Source organism: Salvelinus fontinalis, chromosome 13 (assembly GCF_029448725.1).
Source record: "Salvelinus fontinalis isolate EN_2023a chromosome 13, ASM2944872v1, whole genome shotgun sequence".
Lineage (NCBI taxonomy): Eukaryota > Metazoa > Chordata > Actinopteri > Salmoniformes > Salmonidae > Salvelinus > Salvelinus fontinalis.
In genome coordinates, this window is record NC_074677.1 from 2,035,106 (window position 1) to 2,057,779 (window position 22,674).

Below are 22,674 nucleotides of genomic sequence, written 5' to 3' on the forward strand. Positions count from 1 at the left end.
ATTTAAATGTATTACATTTGATTGATGTGTTTGTGTTGCTCATCACAGTTACGGGTGATTCACGTGTGCGTGTTTATTGTTCAGGGGCAATGTGAACGTAGTCTGTTACCCAAAGAGAACTTTCCACTGACCTTTTTTACAAGATGGCGGCTTGTCTTTTCACCTTTCAACCTTACTGCTCATGTAAACATCAGGGAGACGTGTTGGTTTATACTGATCATGTAAACATCAGGGAGACGTGTTGGTTTATACTGATCATGTAAACATCAGGGAGACGTGTTAGTTTATAACTCTCATTTATTATTATTGCATAATTGCATTTAGTTCAAATCATATATACGTCTGAACTATATAATTCCCCTGCTGTGAGCTTAATGTGTCAACTATACTATGAAACTGGAAAGACAAATTCTCATTAACATTTTATATATTTACAAAGAATTTGACAAAAGATGGGAAAATAACAAACAATAAATGAAAACATATTTTAAAATAATGTTTTTTTTAAAGCCCTACTAGTTGCCTCTAATACAATCTAGAGCAGGTGGTTGGGTGTCTCCATGTGTTGAGGCCTAGCGCTGGCTGAAGCCTCGGTATTTCCTGGACCCATCTACCCATCTGGCCCTGCTCCGCTGCCTGCCAGGCTGTCCAGGGAGATCAGGGGCCGTAGTTTGATGGTGGTGTGTCGGATGGAGTACCACAGGCCTCTCCAGGTGCCCCACACCACACCGTTGTCATAGAGACCCTTGTAGACTCCGCCGCGGTAGAACTTCCCATTCAGGTTGGCTGCATGACACCTGGAGAGACAGGTTGAACACACAACACATGTACTGAGATCTGAGTACAGAGCAAGAGAAATACATTACAGTGTTAGAGCTTATCAAGTGCAGCCAAGAGATAGTAAGCAACACGGATAAAGAGAGAGTGACAGACAGGAAGACATGACAGCTGGAGAGGGAGGAGGAAAGGAACACAACATGTACAGAGTTGGAGCACCAGGACCAAGCGCTGCCAGGAGGGAGATCTGGTTGGATACACAGAGTGGGACATAGACATTTATGGTGTTACACTGTTAAGCCTAGCCAAGAGAAAGAGATGGACACAGAGCCATATGCTCCTCCCTTTCCGTATGTTCCATAGTGCTAGGCTTCTCCTTTTCTGTATGTTCCATAGTGCTAGGCTCCTCCCTTTCCGTATGTTCCATAGAGCTAGGCTCCTCCCTTTCTGTATGTTCCATAGAGCTAGGCTCCTCCCTTTCCTTATGTTCCATAGTGCTAGGCTCCTCCCTTTCTGTATGTTTCATAGTGATAGACTCCTCCCTTTCCTTATGTTCCATAGTGCTAGGCTCCTCCCTTTCCTTATGTTCCATAGTGCTAGGCTCCTCCCTTTCCTTATGTTCCATAGTGCTAGGCTCCTCCCTTTCCGTCTGTTCCATAGTGCTAGACTCCTCCCTTTCCTTATGTTCCATAGTGCTAGGCTCCTCCCTTTCCGTCTGTTCCATAGTGCTAGACTCCTCCCTTTCCGTCTGTTCCATAGTGCTAGGCTCCTCCCTTTCCGTCTGTTCCATAGTGCTAGGCTCCTCCCTTTCCGTCTGTTCCATAGTGCTAGGCTCCTCCCTTTCCTTATGTTTCATAGTGCTAGGCTCCTCCCTTTCCTTATGTTTCATAGTGCTAGGCTCCTCCCTTTCCTTAGGTTCCATAGTGCTAGGCTCCTCCCTTTCCGTCTGTTCCATAGTGCTAGACTCCTCCCTTTCCGTCTGTTCCATAGTGCTAGGCTCCTCCCTTTCCTTATGTTCCATAGTGCTAGGCTCCTCCCTTTCCTTATGTTCCATAGTGCTAGGCTCCTCCCTTTCCTTATGTTCCATAGTGCTAGGCTCCTCCCTTTCCTTATGTTTCATAGTGCTAGGCTCCTCCCTTTCCTTATGTTCCATAGTGCTAGGCTCCTCCCTTTCCGTATGTTCCATAGTGCTAGGCTCCTCCCTTTCCTTATGTTCCATAGTGCTAGGCTCCTCCCTTTCCGTATGTTCCATAGTGCTAGGCTCCTCCCTTTCCGTATGTTCCATAGTGCTAGGCTCCTCCCTTTCCTTATGTTCCATAGTGCTAGGCTCCTCCCTTTCCTTATGTTCCATAGTGCTAGGCTCCTCCCTTTCCTTATGTTTCATAGTGCTAGGCTCCTCCCTTTCCCTATGTTCCATAGTGCTAGGCTCCTCCCTTTCCTTATGTTCCATAGTGCTAGGCTCCTCCCTTTCCTTATGTTCCATAGTGCTAGGCTCCTCCCTTTCTGTATGTTCCATAGTGCCAGGCTCCTCCCTTTCTGTATGTTCCATAGAGCTAGGCTCCTCCCTTTCTGTATGTTCCATAGTGCTAGGCTCCTCCCTTTCCCTATGTTCCATAGTGCTAGACTCCTCCCTTTCCGTATGATCCATAGTGCTAGGCTCCTCCTTTTTCGTTATGATCCATAGTGCTCGGCTCCTCCCTTTCCTTATGTTCCATAGTGCTAGGCTCCTCCTTTTTCCTTATGATCCATAGTGCTAGGCTCCTCCCTTTCCCTATGTTCCATAGTGCTAGACTCCTCCCTTTCCGTCTGTTCCATAGTGCTAGGCTCCTCCTTTTTCCTTATGATCCATAGTGCTCGGCTCCTCCCTTTCCCTATGTTCCATAGTGCTCGGCTCCTCCCTTTCCTTATGTTCCATAGTGCTAGACTCCTCCCTTTCCGTATGTTCCATAGTGCTCGGCTCCTCCCTTTCCGTCTGTTCCATAGTGCTAGGCTCCTCCCTTTCCGTATGTTCCATAGTGCTAGGCTCCTCCCTTTCCCTATGTTCCATAGTGTTAGGCTCCTCCCTTTCCTTATGTTCCATAGTGCTAGGCTCCTCCCTTTCCGTATGTTCCATAGTGCTCGGCTCCTCCCTTTCCGTCTGTTCCATAGTGCTCGGCTCCTCCCTTTCCGTCTGTTCCATAGTGCTAGGCTCCTCCCTTTCCGTATGTTCCATAGTGCTCGGCTCCTCCCTTTCCGTCTGTTCCATAGTGCTAGGCTCCTCCCTTTCCGTATGTTCCATAGTGCTAGGCTCCTCCCTTTCCCTATGTTCCATAGTGTTAGGCTCCTCCCTTTCCGTCTGTTCCATAGTGCTAGGCTCCTCCCTTTCCGTATGTTCCATAGTGCTAGGCTCCTCCCTTTCCTTATGTTCCATAGTGCTAGGCTCCTCCCTTTCCTTATGTTCCATAGTGCTAGGCTCCTCCCTTTCCTTATGTTCCATAGTGCTAGGCTCCTCCCTTTAAGGATGTTCCATAGTGCTCGGCTCCTCCCTTTCGGTCTGTTCCATAGTGCTAGGCTCCTCCCTTTCCTTATGTTCCATAGTGCTAGGCTCCTCCCTTTCCGTATGTTCCATAGTGCTAGGCTCCTCCCTTTCCGTATGTTCCATAGTGCTAGGCTCCTCCCTTTCCGCATGTTCCATAGTGCTAGGCTCCTCCCTTTCCTTATGTTCCATAGTGCTAGGCTCCTCCCTTTCCGTATGTTCCATAGTGCTAGGCTCCTCCCTTTCCGTATGTTCCATAGTGCTAGGCTCCTCCCTTTCCGTATGTTCCATAGTGCTAGGCTCCTCCCTTTCCGTCTGTTCCATAGTGCTAGGCTCCTCCCTTTCCGTCTGTTCCATAGTGCTAGGCTCCTCCCTTTCCGCATGTTCCATAGTGCTAGGCTCCTCCCTTTCCGTATGTTCCATAGTGCTAGGCTCCTCCCTTTCCGTCTGTTCCATAGTGCTAGGCTCCTCCCTTTCCTTATGTTCCATAGTGCTAGGCTCCTCCCTTTCCTTATGTTCCATAGAGCTAGGCTCCTCCCTTTCCTTATGTTTCATAGTGCTAGGCTCCTCCCTTTCCTTATGTTCCATAGTGCTAGGCTCCTCCCTTTCCTTATGTTCCACAGTGCTAGAATCCTCCCTTTCCTTATGTTCCATAGTGCTAGGCTCCTCCCTTTCCTTATGTTCCATAGTGCTAGGCTCCTCCCTTTCCTTATGTTCCATAGTGCTAGGCTCCTCCCTTTCCTTATGTTCCATAGTGCTAGGCTCCTCCCCTTCCCTATGTTCCATAGTGCTAGGCTCCTCCCTTTCCTTATGTTCCATAGTGCTAGGCTCCTCCCTTTCCTTATGTTCCATAGTGCTAGACTCCTCCCTTTCCTTATGTTCCATAGTGCTAGGCTCCTCCCTTTCCTTATGTTCCATAGTGCTAGGCTCCTCCCTTTCCTTATGTTCCATAGTGCTAGACTCCTCCCTTTCCTTATGTTCCATAGTGCTAGGCTCCTCCCTGTCCTTATGTTCCATAGTGTTAGGCTCCTCCCTTTCCCTATGTTCCATAGTGCTAGGCTCCTCCCTTTCCTTATGTTCCATAGTGCTAGGCTCCTCCCTTTCCTTATGTTCCATAGTGCTAGGCTCCTCCCTTTCCTTAGGTTCCATAGTGCTAGGCTCCTCCCTTTCCTTAAGTTCCATAGTACTAGACTCCTCCCTTTCCTTATGATCCATAGTGCTAGGCCCCTCCTTTTTCCTTATGTTCCATAGTGCTAGGCTCCTCCCTTTCCTTATGTTCCATAGTGCTAGACTCCTCCCCTTCCGTATGTTCCATAGTGCTAGGCTCCTCCCTTTCCCTATGTTCCATAGTGCTAGGCTCCTCCCTTTCCTTATGTTCCATAGTGCTAGGCTCCTCCCTTTCCGTATGTTCCATAGTGCTAGGCTCCTCCCTTTCCTTATGTTCCATAGTGCTAGGCTCCTCCCTTTCCTTATGTTCCATAGTGCTAGGCTCCTCCCTTTCCTTATGTTCCATAGTGCTAGGCTCCTCCCTTTCCTTATGTTCCATAGTGCTAGGCTCTATGGCTTTTCAAGACACCCAGTATTGTTATCTGCAGAGTGAGCTCCAGGTAAATGCTGCAATTCTTCAGTCATTCCTGAACCTGCGACCAAAAACAAGCTACATATGGACAATACCAAAACAAACGATCTAATGATTCTGTCTCTTCGCAGCAAAATCTGCAGAGCTGGGAAGGATGTATCCCCCAAATAGAGAAGTTTGTACAATCTTTTTAATTGCAAAACTAAGTTTTGAATCCGGCGTCGTTTTATGTATCAGTTCATTAGCCATGGAATCGGCACGTCAAAAATCTCTTCCCAACTATTTTGCATTCTATATGGAACTAAATTAAACTTATATACTTTTTTATTTATCACAATCTTCTTTAACCAATTACAGTCTTTAATCCGACAGACAAGTTCCTGACTTTTTCCTCCTTCCACTTGCCTCTTCCATTTCTGTGGTAATGCTGCAGTTAGTAGGTTGTAATTTTGGGTAGAGCAGACATTTCTATGTGTTTATGTTAGCTGCATGTGTGACATAACTCCACCAGTCATATTTAGGATATATTTTACAAAGATTCTACATTGTTTTAAAAAAAAATCCTCAAAATAATATTTTATTTATCAATTAGTACATTTGAGATATTCATCAATAACTTGAAGATTACATTTGAAATCAACCAGAGCTTGAAACCCTAGACGTACAGTTGAAGTCGGAAGTTTACATAAACTTAGGTTGGAGTCAATAAAACTCGTTTTTCAACCACTCCACAAATTTCTTGTTAGCAAACTATAGTTTTGGCAAGTCAGTTAGGACATCTACTTTGTGCAGGACACAAGTCATTTTTCCAACAATTGTTTACAGACAGATTATTTCACTTATAATTCACTGTTTCACAATTCCAATGGGTCAGAAATTTACATACACTAAGTTGACGGTGCCTTTAAACAGCTTGGAAAATTCCAGAAAATGATGTCATGGCTTTAGAAGCTTCTGATAGGCTGATTGATATCATTTGAGTCAATTGGAGGTGTACCTGTGGATGTATTTCAAGGCCTACCTTCAAACTCAGTGCCTCTTTGCTTGACATAATGGGAAAATCAAAAGAAATCAGCCAAGACCTCAGAAAATAAATTGTAGACCTCCACAAGTCTGGTTCATCCTTGGGAGCAATTTCCAAACGTCTGACGGTACCACGTTCATCTGTACAAACAATAGTACGCAAGTATAAACACCATGGGACCACGCAGCCGTCATACCGCTTTGGAAGGAGACGCGTTCTGTCTCCTAGAGATGAACGTACTTTGGTGCGAAAAGTACAAATCAATCCCAGAACAACAGCAAAGGACCTTGTGAAGATGCTGGAGGAAACAGGTACAAAAGTATCTATATCCACAGTACAATGAGTCCTATATCGACATAACCTGAAAGGCCACTCAGCAAGGAAGAAGCCACTGCTTCAAAACCGCAATAAAAAAGCCAGGCTACGGTTTGCAACTGCACATGGGGACAAAGATCGTACTTTTTGGAGAAATGTCCTCTGGTCTGATGAAACAAAAATAGAGCTGTTTGGCCATAATGACCATCGTTATGTTTGGAGGAAAATAGGGGAGGCTGAAATAAATCCTTCTCTCTACTATTATTCTGACATTTCACATTCTTAAAATAAAGTGGTGATCCTAACTGACCTAAGCCAGGGAATTGTTACTGGGATTTAATGTCAGGAATTGTGAAAAACTGAGTTTACATGTATTTGGCTAAGGTGTATGTAAACTTCTGACTTCAACTGTATATGTATTGTCTATTTTTAGTTGAAATCTGGGTTGAATTGAAACAATAGCTGTTGATGACTTTACAAATACAATCTAATTAGATGATGTACAGTGACTTCAGAAAGTATTGGTGCCCCCCCTTGGGTTGTGCCATGGCGGAGATCTTTGTGGGCTATACTCAGCCTTGTCTCAGGATGGTAAGTTGGTGGTTGAAGTTATCCCTCTAGTGGTGTGGGGGCTGTGCTTTGGCAAAGTGGGTGGGGTTATATCCTGCCTGTTTGGCCCTGTCCGGGGGTATCATTGGATGGGGCCACAGTGTCTCCTGACCCCTCCTGTCTCAGCCTCCAGTATTTATGCTGCAGTAGTTTATGTGTTGGGGGGCTAGGGTCAGTTTGTTATATCTGGAGTATTTCTCCTGTCCTGTCCGGTGTCCTGTGTGAATTTAAATTTGCTCTCTCTAATTCTCTCTCTTCTTTCTTTCTTTCTTACTTTCTTTCCTTCCTTCTCTCTCTCTGAGGACCCAATGCCCTAGGACCATGCCTCAGGACTACCTGGCATGATGACTCCTTGCTGTCCCCAGTCCACCTAGCCGTGCTGCTGCTCCAGTTTCAACTGTTCTGGCTGCGGCTATGGAACCCTGACCTGTACACCGGACGTGCTACCTGTCCCAGACCTGCTGTTTTCAACTCTCTAGAGACAGCAGGAGCGGTAGAGATACTCTTAATGATCGGCTATGAAAAGCCAACTGACATTTACTCCTGAGGTGCTGACTTGCTGCACCCTCTACAACCACTGTGATTATTATTATTTGTCCCTGCTGGTCATCTATGAACATTTGAACATCTTTGCCATGTTCTGTTATAATCTCCACCCGGCACAGCCAGAAGAGGACTGGCCACTCCTTATAGCCTGGTTCCTATCTAGGTTTCTTCCTAGGTTCTGGCCTTTCTAGGGAGCTTTTCCTAGCCACCGTGCTTCTACACCTGCATTGCTTGCTGTTTGGGGTTTTAGGCTGGGTTTCTGTACAGCACTTTGAGATATCAGCTGATGTCAGAAGGGCTATATAAATACATTTGATTTTGATGTTCCACATTTTGTTGTGTTACAACTTTTAAAATTGATTTTATTTAGATTTTGTGTCACTGACCTACACGCAACACCCAATAATATCAAAGTGGAATTAATGTATGTTTTTAGAAATGTTTACTAATGAATTACAAATGAAAAAGCTGAAATGTGAGAAGCGAGAGGCTGCATTAGTCTCCTCACCCACCTGTTGTACCACCAGCCTCCTCTGTTCTCCTGGGCACAGCTGCCCTGTAGGTAGCGGTCATGGTCCTATAGGAATCATCAGGATAAAACATTATATTTACATTGTGCTTTTACCTGCCAAAATGTAGTGCTCTTCACTGTGCCCAATACACTATGAGTGTCTCCAAATGTGTCTACAATAAGAGGTGCCTTCATCACATACTGGCATGTGACTAACCTGGGAATTATTGATTAGGTAGCTGTGACTAACCTGGGAATTATTGATTAGGTAGATGTGACTAACCTGGGAATTATTGATTGGTTAGCTGTGACTAACCTGGGAATTATTGATTAGGTAGATGTGACTAACCTGGGAATTATTGATTAGGTAGATGTGACTAACCTGGGAATTATTGATTAGGTAGATGTGACTAACCTGGGAATTATTGATTAGGTAGATGTGACTAACCTGGGAATTATTGATTAGGTAGCTGTGACTAACCTGGGAATTATTGATTAGGTAGCTGTGACTAACCTGGGAATTATTGATTAGGTAGATGTGACTAACCTGGGAATTATTGATTAGGTAGATGTGACTAACCTGGGAATTATTGATTAGGTAGATGTGACTAACCTGGGAATTATTGATTGGTTAGCTGTGACTAAACTGGGAATGATTGATTAGGTAGCTGTGACTAACCTGGGAATTATTGATTAGGTAGATGTGACTAACCTGGGAATTATTGATTAGGTAGCTGTGACTAACCTGGGAATTATTGATTAGGTAGATGTGACTAACCTGGGAATTATTGATTAGGTAGCTGTGACTAACCTGGGAATGATTGATTAGGTAGATGTGACTAACCTGGGAATGATTGATTAGGTAGATGTGACTAAACTGGGAATTATTGATTAGGTAGCTGTGACTAACCTGGGAATTATTGATTAGGTAGCTGTGACTAACCTGGGAATGATTGATTAGGTAGATGTGACTAACCTGGGAATGATTGATTAGGTAGCTGTGACTAACCTGGGAATGATTGATTAGGTAGATGTGACTAAACTGGGAATTATTGATTAGGTAGCTGTGACTAACCTGGGAATTATTGATTAGGTAGCTGTGACTAACCTGGGAATGATTGATTAGGTAGCTGTGACTAACCTGGGAATGATTGATTAGGTAGATGTGACTAACCTGGGAATTATTGATTAGGTAGCTGTGACTAACCTGGGAATGATTGATTAGGTAGATGTGACTAACCATGGAATAATTGATTAGGTAGCTGTGACTAACCTAGGAATGATTAATTAGGTAGCTGTGACTAACCTGGGAATTATTGGTTGATTGATTGGTTAGCTGTGACTAACCTGGGAATGATTGATTAGGTAGCTGTGAATAACCTGGGAATGATTGGTTGATTGATTGGTTAGCTGTGACTAACCTGTGAATGATTGATTAGGTAGCTGTAACTAACCTGGGAATGATTGGTTAGGTAGCTGTGACTAACCTGGGAATGATTGGTTGATTGATTGGTTAGCTGTGACTAACCTGGAAATGATTGATTAGGTAGCTGTGACTAACCTGGGAATGATTGATTAGATAGCTGTGACTAACCTGGGAATGATTGGTTGATTGATTGGGTAGATGTGACTAACCTGGGAATAATTGGTTGATTGATTAGGTAGCTGTGACTAACCTGGGAATGATTGATTAGGTAGCTGTGACTAACCTGGGAATGCTTGGTTGATTGATTGGGTAGATGTGACTAACCTGTGAATGATTGATTGATTGATTGGGTAGATGTGACTAACCTGGGAATGATTGGTTGATTGATTGGATAGATGAGACTAACCTGGGAATGATTGGTTGATTGATTGGGTAGATGTGACTAACCTGGGAATGATTGGTTGATTGATTGGGTAGATGTGACTGACCTGGGAATGATTGATTGATTAGATAGCATTGACTAACCTGGGAATGATTGATTGATTGGGTAGATGTGACTAACCTGTGAATGATTGATTGATTGATTGGGTAGATGTGACTAACCTGGGAATGATTGATTGATTGATTGGGTAGATGTGACTAACCTGGGAATGATTGGTTGATTGATTGGATAGATGTGACTAACCTGGGAATGATTGGTTGATTGATTGGGTAGATGTGACTAACCTGGGAATGGTTGATTGATTAGATAGCATTGACTAACCTGGGAATGATTGATTGATTGGGTAGATGTGACTAACCTGGGAATGATTGGTTGATTGATTGGATAGATGTGACTAACCTGGGAATGATTGATTGATTGATTGGGTAGATGTGACTAACCTGGGAATGATTGATTGATTGATTAGGTAGTTGTGACTAACCTGGGAATGATTGATTGGGTAGCTGTGACTAACCTGGGAATGATTGATTGATTGATTAGGTAGCTGTGACTAACCTGGGAATGATTGGTTGATTGATTGGGTAGATGTGACTAACCTGGGAATGATTGATTGATTGATTGATTGGGTAGATGTGCCTAACCTGGGAATGATTGATTGATTGATTTATTGATTGATTGGGTAGATGTGACTAACCTGGGAATGATTGATTGATTGATTGATTGATTGGGTAGATGTGACTAACCTGGGATTGATTGATTGATTGATTGATTGGGTAGATGTGACTAACCTGGGAATGATTGATTGATTGATTGATTAGGTAGTTGTGACTAACCTGGGAATGATTGATTGATTGATTGATTAGGTAGTTGTGACTAACCTGGGAATGATTGATTGATTGATTGATTAGGTAGTTGTGACTAACCTGGGAATGATTGATTGATTGATTGAATGATTGATTGATTGATTGATTGATTAGGTAGTTGTGACTAACCTGGGATTGATTGATTGATTGATTGATTGATTGATTAGGTAGTTGTGACTAACCTGGGATTGATTGATTGATTGATTGATTGATTGATTGATTAGGTAGTTGTGACTAACCTGATCTCTGGTGCTGAACTGCATCCCACTGAGTGAGGAAGACCACCTCTCCACCATCCCCCCTCCTCCTGATAAAGCATCTCCTCCACGACCACTAGACACACCATACCATAGACGATAGTTATCCTGGGGGGGGGGGGGGGGGGGAGGAGAGAGAGGAGAGGAGATGAGAGAGAGAGAGAGAGAGTGAGAGAGAGAGAGAGAGAAGAGAGGAGAGAGAGAGAGAGAGAGAGAGAGAGAGAGAGAGAGAGAGAGAGAGAGAGAGAGAGGGGAGAGAGAGAGGGAGAGAGAGGGAGAGAGAGAGAGGGAGAGAGAGGGGAGAGAGAGGAGAGAGAGAGGAGAGAGAGAGAGAGGAGAGAGAGAGGAGAAGAGATGAGAGAGAGAGAGAGAGAGAGAGAGAGAGAGAGAGAGAGAGAGAGAGAGAGAGAGAGAGCTTCTAAAGCCTTCTAAAGGAAAGTCACACGCTGCATCAAATACAAAGAGTTTCTCCAACAGAGACAGTTCATGAACTCTTCAACCCTGATCCATTAACTTTTCATCCATGAACTCAGATGGAACCACCGCTTTAAAACCAGTACAATCCAAAACCAGCAGGAATGATGAACACATGTTACATATTAAGATGTAGCAACTCCACATTTCATATGCCAGTTGTTTTTGGCTCTCTTCTTGTTCTTAATACACCGTGTGTGGACACCTGCTCGTCGAACATCTCATTCCAAAATCGTGGGCATTGATATGGAGTCAGTCCCCCTTTGCTGCTATAACAGCCTCCACTCTTCTGGGAAGGCTTTCCACTAGATGTTGGAACATTGCTGCTATAACAGCCTCCACTCTCCTGGGAAGGCTTTCCACTAGATGTTGGAACATTGCTGCTATAACAGCCTCCACTCTTCTGGGAAGGCTTTCCACTAGATGTTGGAACAGTGCTGCTATAACAGCCTCCACTCTTCTGGGAAGGCTTTCCACTAGATGTTGGAACATTGCTGCTATAACAGCCTCCACTCTTCTGGGAAGGCTTTCCACTAGATGTTGGAACATTACTGCTATAACAGCCTCCACTCTTCTGGGAAGGCTTTCCACTAGATGTTGGAACATTGCTGCTATAACAGCCTCCACTCTTCTGGGAAGGCTTTCCACTAGATGTTGGAACATTGCTGCTATAACAGCCTCCACTCTCCTGGGAACTATCCCACAGACCATTACAAGCCAGTGTCCTACCTTCTCCTCCTCCCCCAGACTATACACAGTGTTCTGAGTGTCTTACCTTCTCCTCCCCCCCCCCAGACTATACACAGTGTTCTGAGTGTCTTACCTTCTCCTCCCCCCCAGACTATACACAGTGTTCTGAGTGTCTTACCTTCTCCCCCCCCAGACTATACACAGTGTTCTGAGTGTCTTACCTTCTCCTCCCCCCCCCCCCCCAGACTATACACAGTGTTCTGAGTGTCTTACCTTCTCCTCCCCCAGACTATACACAGTGTTCTGAGTGTCTTACCTCCCCCCCCCCCAGACTATACACAGTGTTCTGAGTGTCTTACCTTCTCCTCCCCCCCCAGACTATACACAGTGTTCTGAGTGTCTTACCTTCTCCTCCCCCCCAGACTATACACAGTGTTCTGAGTGTCTTACCTTCTCCCCCCTCCCCCAGACTATACACAGTGTTCTGAGTGTCTTACCTTCTCCTCCCCCCAGACTATACACAGTGTTCTGAGTGTCTTACCTTCTCCTCCCCCAGACTATACACAGTGTTCTGAGTGTCTTACCTCCCCCCCCCCCCCAGACTATACACAGTGTTCTGCGTGTCTTACCTTCTCCCCCCCCCCCCCCCAGACTATACACAGTGTTCTGAGTGTCTTACCTTCTCCCCCCCCCCCAGACTATACACAGTGTTCTGAGTGTCTTACCTCCCCCCCCCCCCCCCCAGACTATACACAGTGTTCTGAGTGTCTTACCTTCTCCACCCCCAGACTATACACAGTGTTCTGAGTGTCTTACTCCCCCCCCCCAGACTATACACAGTGTTCTGAGTGTCTTACCTTCTCCTCCCCCCCCCAGACTATACACAGTGTTCTGAGTGTCTTACCTTCTCCCCCCCCCCCCCCAGACTATACACAGTGTTCTGAGTGTCTTACCTTCTCCCCCCCCCCCCCCCCAGACTATACACAGTGTTCTGAGTGTCTTACCTCCCCCCCCCCAGACTATACACAGTGTTCCGAGTGTCTTACCTTCTCCCCCCCAGACTATACACAGTGTTCTGAGTGTCTTACCTTCTCCTCCCCCCCCAGACTATACACAGTGTTCTGAGTGTCTTACCTTCTCCCCCCCCCCCCAGACTATACACAGTGTTCTGAGCGTCTTACCTTCTCCTCCCCCCCCCCCCAGACTATACACAGTGTTCTGAGTGTCTTACCTTCTCCCCCCCCCCCCAGACTATACACAGTGTTCCGAGTGTCTTACCTTCTCCCCCCTCCCCCAGACTATACACAGTGTTCTGAGTGTCTTACCCCCCCCCCCCCAGACTATACACAGTGTTCTGAGTGTCTTACCTTCTCCCCCCCCCCCCCAGACTATACACAGTGTTCTGAGTGTCTTACCTTCTCCTCCCCCAGACTATACACAGTGTTCTGAGTGTCTTACCTTCTCCCCCCCCCCCCAGACTATACACAGTGTTCTGAGTGTCTTACCTTCTCCTCCCCCAGACTATACACAGTGTTCTGAGTGTCTTACCTTCTCCTCCTCCCCCCCAGACTATACACAGTGTTCTGAGTGTCTTACCTTCTCCCCCCCCCCAGACTATACACAGTGTTCTGAGTGTCTTACCTTCTCCTCCTCCCCCCCAGACTATACACAGTGTTCTGAGTGTCTTACCTTCTCCCCCCCCCAGACTATACACAGTGTTCTGAGTGTCTTACCTTCTCCCCCCCCCCCCAGACTATACACAGTGTTCTGAGTGTCTTACCTCCCCCCCCCCCAGACTATACACAGTGTTCTGAGTGTCTTACCTTCTCCCCCCCCCAGACTATACACAGTGTTCTGAGTGTCTTACCTTCTCCTCCCCCCCCCCCAGACTATACACAGTGTTCTGAGTGTCTTACCTTCTCCCCCCCCCCCCAGACTATACACAGTGTTCTGAGTGTCTTACCTTCTCCTCCCCCCCCCCCCAGACTATACACAGTGTTCTGAGTGTCTTACCTTCTCCTCCCCCAGACTATACACAGTGTTCTGAGTGTCTTACCTTCTCATCTGTGATCCTGAAGTACTGGTAGTAGGTATGAGTGTCTTACCTTCTCCTCTGTGATCCTGAAGTTCTTGTAGTAGGTATCTTACCTTCTCATCTGTGATCCTGAAGTTCTGGTAGTAGGTATCTTACCTTCTCACCTGTGATCCTGAAGTTCTGGTAGTAGGTATGAGTGTCTTACCTTCTCCTCTGTGATCCTGAAGTTCTGGTAGGAGGTATCTTACCTTCTGCTCTGTGATCCCGAAGTTCTGGTAGTAGGTATCTTACCTTCTCCTCTGTGATCCTGAAGTTCTGGTAGTAGGTATCTTACCTTCTCCTCTGTGATCCTGAAGTTCTGGTAGTAGGTATCTTACCTTCTCCTCTGTGATCCTGAAGTTCTGGTAGTAGGTATCTTACCTTCTCCTCTGTGATCCTGAAGTTCTGGTAGTAGGTATCTTACCTTCTCCTCTGTGATCCTGAAGTTCTGGTAGTAGGTATCTTACCTTCTCACCTGTGATCCTGAAGTTCTGGTAGTAGGTATCTTACCTTCTCCTCTGTGATCCTGAAGTTCTGGTAGTAGGTATCTTACCTTCTCACCTGTGATCCTGAAGTTCTGGTAGTAGGTATCTTACCTTCTCACCTGTGATCCTGAAGTTCTGGTAGTAGGTATCTTACCTTCTCACCTGTGATCCTGAAGTTCTGGTAGTAGGTATCTTACCTTCTCACCTGTGATCCTGAAGTTCTGGTAGTAGGTATCTTACCTTCTCACCTGTGATCCTGAAGTTCTGGTAGTAGGTATCTTACCTTCTCCTCTGTGATCCTGAAGTTCTGGTAGTAGGTATCTTACCTTCTCCTCTGTGATCCTGAAGTTCTGGTAGTAGGTATCTTACCTTCTCCTCTGTGATCCTGAAGTTCTGGTAGTAGGTATCTTACCTTCTCCTCTGTGATCCTGAAGTTCTGGTAGTAGGTATCTTACCTTCTCCTCTGTGATCCTGAAGTTCTGGTAGTAGGTATCTTACCTTCTCCTCTGTGATCCTGAAGTTCTGGTAGTAGGTATCTTACCTTCTCCTCTGTGATCCTGAATTTCTGGTAGTAGGTATCTTACCTTCTCCTCTGTGATCCTGACGTTCTGGTAGTAGGTATCTTACCTTCTCCTCTGTGATCCTGAAGTTCTGGTAGTAGGTATGAGTCCTGGCTCCGCTCCAGTCCATCAGATCAATCTTCACCAGGTTCCCACCTCACACAGACACACACACACACACACACACACACACACACACACACACACACACACACACACACACACACACACACACACACACACACACACATAGATATTACACACACACACACACATACATATTACACACAACACACACATACATATTACACACACACACACATTACACTCACACACACACATTATTACACACAACACACACACATTACACACACACACACATTATTTTACACACACACACACACACAACACACACATTATTACACACACATTACAAACACGCACACATTACAAACACACACACACATTATTACACACACACACATCATTACACACACATTATTACACACACACACATTATTACACACACACACACATCATTACACACACATTACAAACACACACACATTATTACACACACACAAGCTCACATTATTAAACACACACACATTACACTCACACACACACATTATTACACACAAACACACACACATTACACACACACACACATTATTACACACACACACATTATTACACAAACACACACACATTACACACACATCATTACACACACACATTATTACACACACACACATTATTACACACACACACACATCATTACACACACATTACAAACACACACACATTATTACACACACACACACACACAAGCTCACATTATTAAACACACACACATTATTACACACACACACATTATTACACACACACACATTACACACACACACACATTATTACACACACACACATTACAAACACACACACATTATTACACACACACACACACACAAGCTCACATTATTAAACACACACACATTATTACACACACACAAGCTCACATTATTAAACACACACACATTACACTCACACACACACATTATTACACACAAACACACACACATTACACACACACACACATTATTACACACACACACACAACACACACATTATTACACACACATTACAAACACGCACACATTACAAACACACACACATTATTACACACACACACATTATTACACAAACACACACACATTACACACACATCATTACACACACACATTATTACACACACACACACATCATTACACACACATTACAAACAGACACACATTATTACACACACACAAGCTCACATTATTAAACACACACACACATTATTACACACACACACACACACATTATTACACACACACACACACACACACATACAGTGGTTCCTATTTTAAAAGTTGTGCCATACTAGAGCACACCTTTATTGCTCAGTGGTTCAAATCAGTGACCTTTCGCTTACTGGTCCTTACTGGTCCTTACTGGTCCTTACTGGTCCTTACTGGTCCTTACTGGTCCTTACTGGCTCTTACTGGTCCTTACTGGCTCTTACCGGCTCTTACCGGCCCTTACCGGTCCTTACCGGTCCTTACCGGTCCTTACCGGTCCTTACCGGTCCTTACCGGTCCTTACTGGCTCTTACTGGCTCTTACTGGTCCTTACTGGCTCTTACTGGTCCTTACTGGCTCTTACCGGCTCTTACCGGCTCTTACCGGCTCTTACCGGTCCTTACCGGTCCTTAACGGTCCTTACCGGTCCTTACCGGTCCTTACTGGTCCTTACCGGTCCTTACTGGTCCTTACCGGTCCTTACTGGCTCTTACTGGTCCTTACTGGTCCTTACTGGTCCTTACTGGTCCTTACTGGTCCTTACTGGTCCTTACCGGCTCTTACTGGCCCTTATTGGCCCCTTATTGGCCCCAGATCTTACCTTCCTTCACCAGAGAATGGATGTGTTCGTTGCCCAGCCAGAATTCATCGTTCCACAGCTTAAAGTCTCCAAACCCATCTCTGTAGTCTACCCAGTCTCTATGGAGGAGAGAGCATTCACTGGTTTAGTCTAGAACATTCACTGGGTCAGTCTCTATGGAGGAGTGAGCATTCACTGGTTTAGTCTAGAACATTCACTGGGTCAGTCTCTATGGAGGAGAGACCATCCACTGGGTCAGTCTAGAACATTCACTGGGTCAGTCTCTATGGAGGAGAGAGCATTCACTGGGTCAGTCTAGAAAATTCATTGGTTTAGTCTAGAACGTTCACTGGGTCAGTCTCTACGGAGGAGAGAACCTTCACTGGGTCAGTCTCTACGGAGGAGAGAGCATTCAGTGGTTTAGTCTAGAACATTCACTGGGTCAGTCTCTACGGAGGAGAGAACCTTCACTGGGTCAGTCTCTACGGAGGAGAGAGCATTCAGTGGTTTAGTCTAGAACATTCACTGGGTCAGTCTCTACGGAGGAGAGAACCTTCACTGGGTCAGTCTCTATGGAGGAGAGAACATTCACTGGGTCAGTCTCTATGGAGGAGAGAACATTCACTGGGTCAGTCTCTATGGAGGAGAGAGCATTCACTGGGTCAGTCTAGAACATTCACTGGGTCAGTCTCTATGGAGGAGAGATCATTCACTGGTTCAGTCTAGATCATTCACTGGTTCAGTCTAGAACATTCACTGGGTCAGTCTCTATGGAGGAGAGAACATTCACTGGTTCAGTCTAGAACATTCACTGGGTCAGTCTCTATGGAGGAGAGAACATTCACTGGGTCAGTCTAGAACATTCACTGGGTCAGTCTCTATGGAGGAGAGAACATTCACTGGGTCAGTCTAGAACATTCACTGGGTCAGTCTCTATGGAGGAGAGAACATTCACTGGGTCAGTCTAGAACATTCACTGGGCCAGTCTCTATGGAGGAGAGAACGTTCACTGGTTCAGTCTCTATGGAGGAGAGAACATTCACTGGGTCAGTCTAGAACATTCACTGGGTCAGTCTAGAACATTCACTGGGTCAGTCTCTATGGAGGAGAGAGCATTCACTGGGTCAGTCTCTATGGAGGAGAGAACATTCACTGGGTAAAGTCTCACACTTGCTGCTTCCCCCTACGTCACTATGCTGACGTGATCAAGACAAAGGAGATGATTCTGGACTACAGGGAAAGGAGGAGGACTAATACAATTTGATTTGACACACAGTAGCTAGTAGCTGGATGCCACAGTGCTCATGTGATAAAATACTAGCTGATTGCAGAGGTTAAACAGGCCAGCTTTCCAAAGACACACACACACACACACACACACACACACACACACACACACACACACACACACACACACACACACACACACACACACACACACACACACACACACACCTGTTGAAGTCAACCCTGCCATGTCTTCGTCGCTGTATAACAGTCCATCCCCCTCCATCGTCCATGTCACAGTAGACTAGGACCGGCTCCTGATCCACTCTAGGTCTGATCCGGTAAAACCCGGAGTCTGGCCTTCGTCTGTCATACAGCTCAGAGCAGTCTGGAGGTGACACACGCAGAGATATAAATCACAACTTACTCTGAAGGCACATTTTACTGAAACGGCGTAACACTCAATTACCATAAAAAAATAGATATTATTATTAAAACAAATCAAATCACATTTTATTGGTCACATACACATATTTAGTAGATGTTATTGCAGGTGTAGTGAAATGCTTGTGTTCCTAGCTCCAACAGTGCTGTTGTATCTCACAACATGCCACAATAAACATGAATCTAAAAGTGAAAGAATGGAATTAAGAAATATATAAATATTAGAATGTGCAATGTCAGAGTGGCATTGACTAAAATACAGTAGAATATGACATAGTGTAATGACCTGGCTAGATCATAAAGAAACAACTGTCCAGACAGAGGGTTGAGTTTACGAATTGACGGTTTATTAACCTAACTTTACACAGGCTACTGTTTGGGCCGTAGCCCACGCCAAATAAATCGCCAAATAAATGAAAGATAACCCACAAGCCAACCGTGACCTTCTCTTGTGAAGCCCAGACGTAAGAGAGAGGACAAAGGCTGAACCTGATCCTAACCTCTAATGCTCCATCCCCCTGCCCAACCCCCCCTCCACGCCACTCCGCCAACCACCACGATGCCCGGCGTCAGAACATTCCAGGCATTCCCGTGATTGGCAGATAGCAGGTTGATTGACATGTCGGACCCCGCGAACACTGGGTACTGGTAGGTACAACACAACCACCTACTAGCCTAACACATAACACACGGCTGTCTGTGCGGGTCGCTACAATAGTATATAGCCAATTGGACATGACTATGCTATAATATCTTCTGTTTGGGTGACTCAGTTCAGGTCTGAGCCATGATCAGAATGTGTCTCTGTGTCTATTTCCAGCCCTGCCGTTTCTACCTGTCCTGATCTAGTGTTTCACCCCTGAACCTCCTCACACCGTCTCAAAGTCCATGTCTGCTTTTAGCTCCCACCTCTACGTCACTGTGTTATAATGGACCTGATGCTTGTTACGTCACCTCTGTAACCAGCTATCAAACACAATGACCTCTGACCCCGTCCCATGGCCCTACTTCACTGTGTTATAACGGACCTGATGCTTGTTACGTCACCTCTGTAACCAGCTATCAAACACAATGACCTCTGACCCCATCCCATGGCCCTACTTCACTGTGTTATAATGGACCTGATGCTTGTTACGTCACCTCTGTAACCAGCTATCAAACACAATGACCTCTGACCCCGTCCCATGGCCCTACTTCACTGTGTTATAATGGACCTGATGCTTGTTACGTCACCTCTGTAACCAGCTATCAAACACAATGACCTCTCTGACCCCGTCCCATGGCCCTACGTCACAGTGTTATAATGGACCTGATGCTTGTTACGTCACCTCTGTAACCAGCTATCAAACACAATTACCCCTCTGACCCCGTCCCATGAGACTCAGAAGAGACTGGTGACACAGCCATACAGTAGACGGTGTTGAAAGGTTTCCGGAGGATGTAGCTAGCAGATCCGCTTGCTTACAGCTGCACTAGGGTCAGACAGACTTCCTGTGTAGATTAGGACACCACGGAGACAGCACAACCTATGGCTCGGGAAAACGTACCTCGATACAGGGATGAGGAGAACAACAAATTTCTCATTGTCCGACCCTAGTGCAGCTGTAAGCCAGTGGGTCAGATCTGTTGGCTAACGAAGGATGTAACCTCTTAGCCTGATCCCAAATCAGTTTAAGTGTTGTCTTGGTCATTGACAATGATGACTATACTGTTGGAGTTGGCAAAACAAGGCTATGAATCTCTCACCTTTGTCATGTACGATGAGGCTTCCTGCTGGAGGTAGAGATGCTACCTGTCCTGTCCTGTATTCCTCTGTTAGGTTGGTGCTGGAGCCAGAGTTACAGGTCAGGGTCGGGGTCAGGGCCAGAGTTACAGGTCAGGGTGAGGAAGAAGAAGAATTTTACTTTATTGTCCATGCATAAAGCAAAGTAAAAAATAAAAAATAAACATATCAAATTCTCCCCAGAAGATTAAAAATACTGGTTAGAGTTAGGTTCAGGGTTGGGGTCAGGGTCAGAGGCAGGGTTGGGGTCAGGGTCGGAGGCAGGGTTGGGGTCAGGGTCAGAGGCAGGGTTGGGGTCAGGGTCGGAGGCAGGGTTGGGGTCAGGGTCGGAGGCAGGGTTGGGGTCAGGGTCGGAGGCAGGGTTGGGGTCAGGGTCGGAGGCAGGGTCGGAGGCAGGGTTGGGGTCAGAGGCAGGGTTGGGGTCAGGGTCGGAGGCAGGGTTGGGGTCAGGGTTGGGGTCAGGGTTGATTAGAAGGGGAGACTCCATAGTGTTCGCGTCAGGGTCAGGGTTGATCAGAAGGGGAGACTCTATAGTGTTAGCGTCAGGGTCAGGGTTGAGGTCAGGGTCAGGGTTGATTAGAAGGGGAGACTCCATATCGTCAGGGTCAGGGTTGATTAGAAGGGGAGACTCCATGGTATTAGCGTCAGGGTCAGGGTTGAGGTCAGGGTTGATTAGAAGGGGAGACTCAATAGTGTTATCTTCAGGGTCAGGGTTGATTAGAAGGGGAGACTCCATAGTGTTAGCGTCAGGGTCAGGGTTGATTAGAAGGGGAGACTCTATAGTGTCGTCTTCAGGGTCAGGGTTGATTAGAAGGGGAGACTCTATAGTGTTAGCGTCAGGGTCAGGGTTGAGGTCAGGGTTGATTAGAAGGGGAGACTCCATAGTGTTATCGTCAGCATCAGGGTTGATTAGAAGGGGAGACTCCGTAGTGTTAGCGTCAGGGTCAGGGTTGATTAGAAGGGGAGACTCCATAGTGTTAGCGTCAGGGTCAGGGTTGATTAGAAGGGGAGACTCCGTAGTGTTAGCGTCAGGGTCAGGGTTGATTAGAAGGGGAGACTCCGTAGTGTTAGCGTCAGGGTCAGGGTTGATTAGAAGGGGAGACTCCATAGTGTTAGCGTCAGGGTCAGGGTTGATTAGAAGGGGAGACTCCATAGTTTTAGCGTCAGGGTCAGGGTTGAGGTCAGGGTTGATTAGAAGGGGAGACTCCGTAGTGTTAGCATCAGGGTCAGGGTTGATTAGAAGGGGAGACTCCATAGTGTTAGCGTCAGGGTCAGGGTTGAGGTCAGGGTTGATTAGAAGGGGAGACTCCATAGTGTTAGCTTCAGGGTCAGGGTTGATTAGAAGGGGAGACTCCATAGTGTTAGCTTCAGGGTCAGAGTTGAGGTCAGGGTTGATTAGAAGGGGAGACTCCATAGTGTTAGCGTCAGGGTCAGGGTTGAGGTCAGGGTTGATTAGAAGGGGAGACTCCGTAGTGTTAGCGTCAGGGTCAGGGTTGATGAGAAGGGGAGACTCCATAGTGTTAGCTTCTGGGTCAGGGTTGATTAGAAGGGGAGACTCCATGGTATTAGCGTCAGGGTCAGGGTTGAGGTCAGAGTTGATTAAAAGAGGAGACTCTATAACGATAGCTTCTGGGAGATTCCACTGAATACAAGCTACAGAGTAGTAGTGTGTCATGCTACACCTGGATAGTGGGGGGGTGATGATGTAGCTGTGTGTCTTGACATGGTTGAGCTGCCATGCCCCGATCAACAGTTTGTTCTCCAGAATACGAACATCGCGTCTCAACTCCTCTAGTTCTAGATCACAGGGGTCTGATGCCTCGGGGGAGATGGAGGAAATTTAAATCAATCACTCAATCAATCAATCAATAAATCAATGAATTGTGTCCCCAAAGAGAAATTGGCTTCGTAAACAGTTAAACAGAAGCTTTCCAAAGCACCCTTTCTCGTTGAAAGGAAGCTGGGCCTAAGGAAGATTACAGAGCCAGCGAATGGTATGTGTAGAATGCTCCCCACAGTGATTGGTACATACTGAGAGTCGAGGTGACGCCATGGTTTGGCACACCAACACCAGCAGTAGCATCAGAGGCATGATCTTCAGTTACAAGTCTATAACGAGATAAAATAATAAAGAATATGAAAGGCTAAACTCACTC

General features: G+C 45.8%; 1 protein-coding gene across 1 annotated transcript; it reads right to left on the minus strand.

Moving 5' to 3' along the window:
* Nucleotides 1-365: 365 nt before the first annotated feature.
* On the minus strand, nucleotides 366-22,610 carry fgl1b (fibrinogen like 1B). Its single transcript, XM_055941269.1, has 9 exons — nucleotides 22,551-22,610; nucleotides 22,201-22,337; nucleotides 20,482-20,561; nucleotides 18,520-18,679; nucleotides 17,086-17,183; nucleotides 15,215-15,303; nucleotides 10,847-10,972; nucleotides 7,878-7,942; nucleotides 366-797 (listed from the first exon to the last, which is right to left on the minus strand). Exons 1-9 carry the CDS (start codon nucleotides 22,608-22,610, stop codon nucleotides 611-613), a joined length of 1,002 nt encoding a protein of 333 aa, XP_055797244.1. The 3' UTR covers nucleotides 366-610.
* Nucleotides 22,611-22,674: the final 64 nt, after the last annotated feature.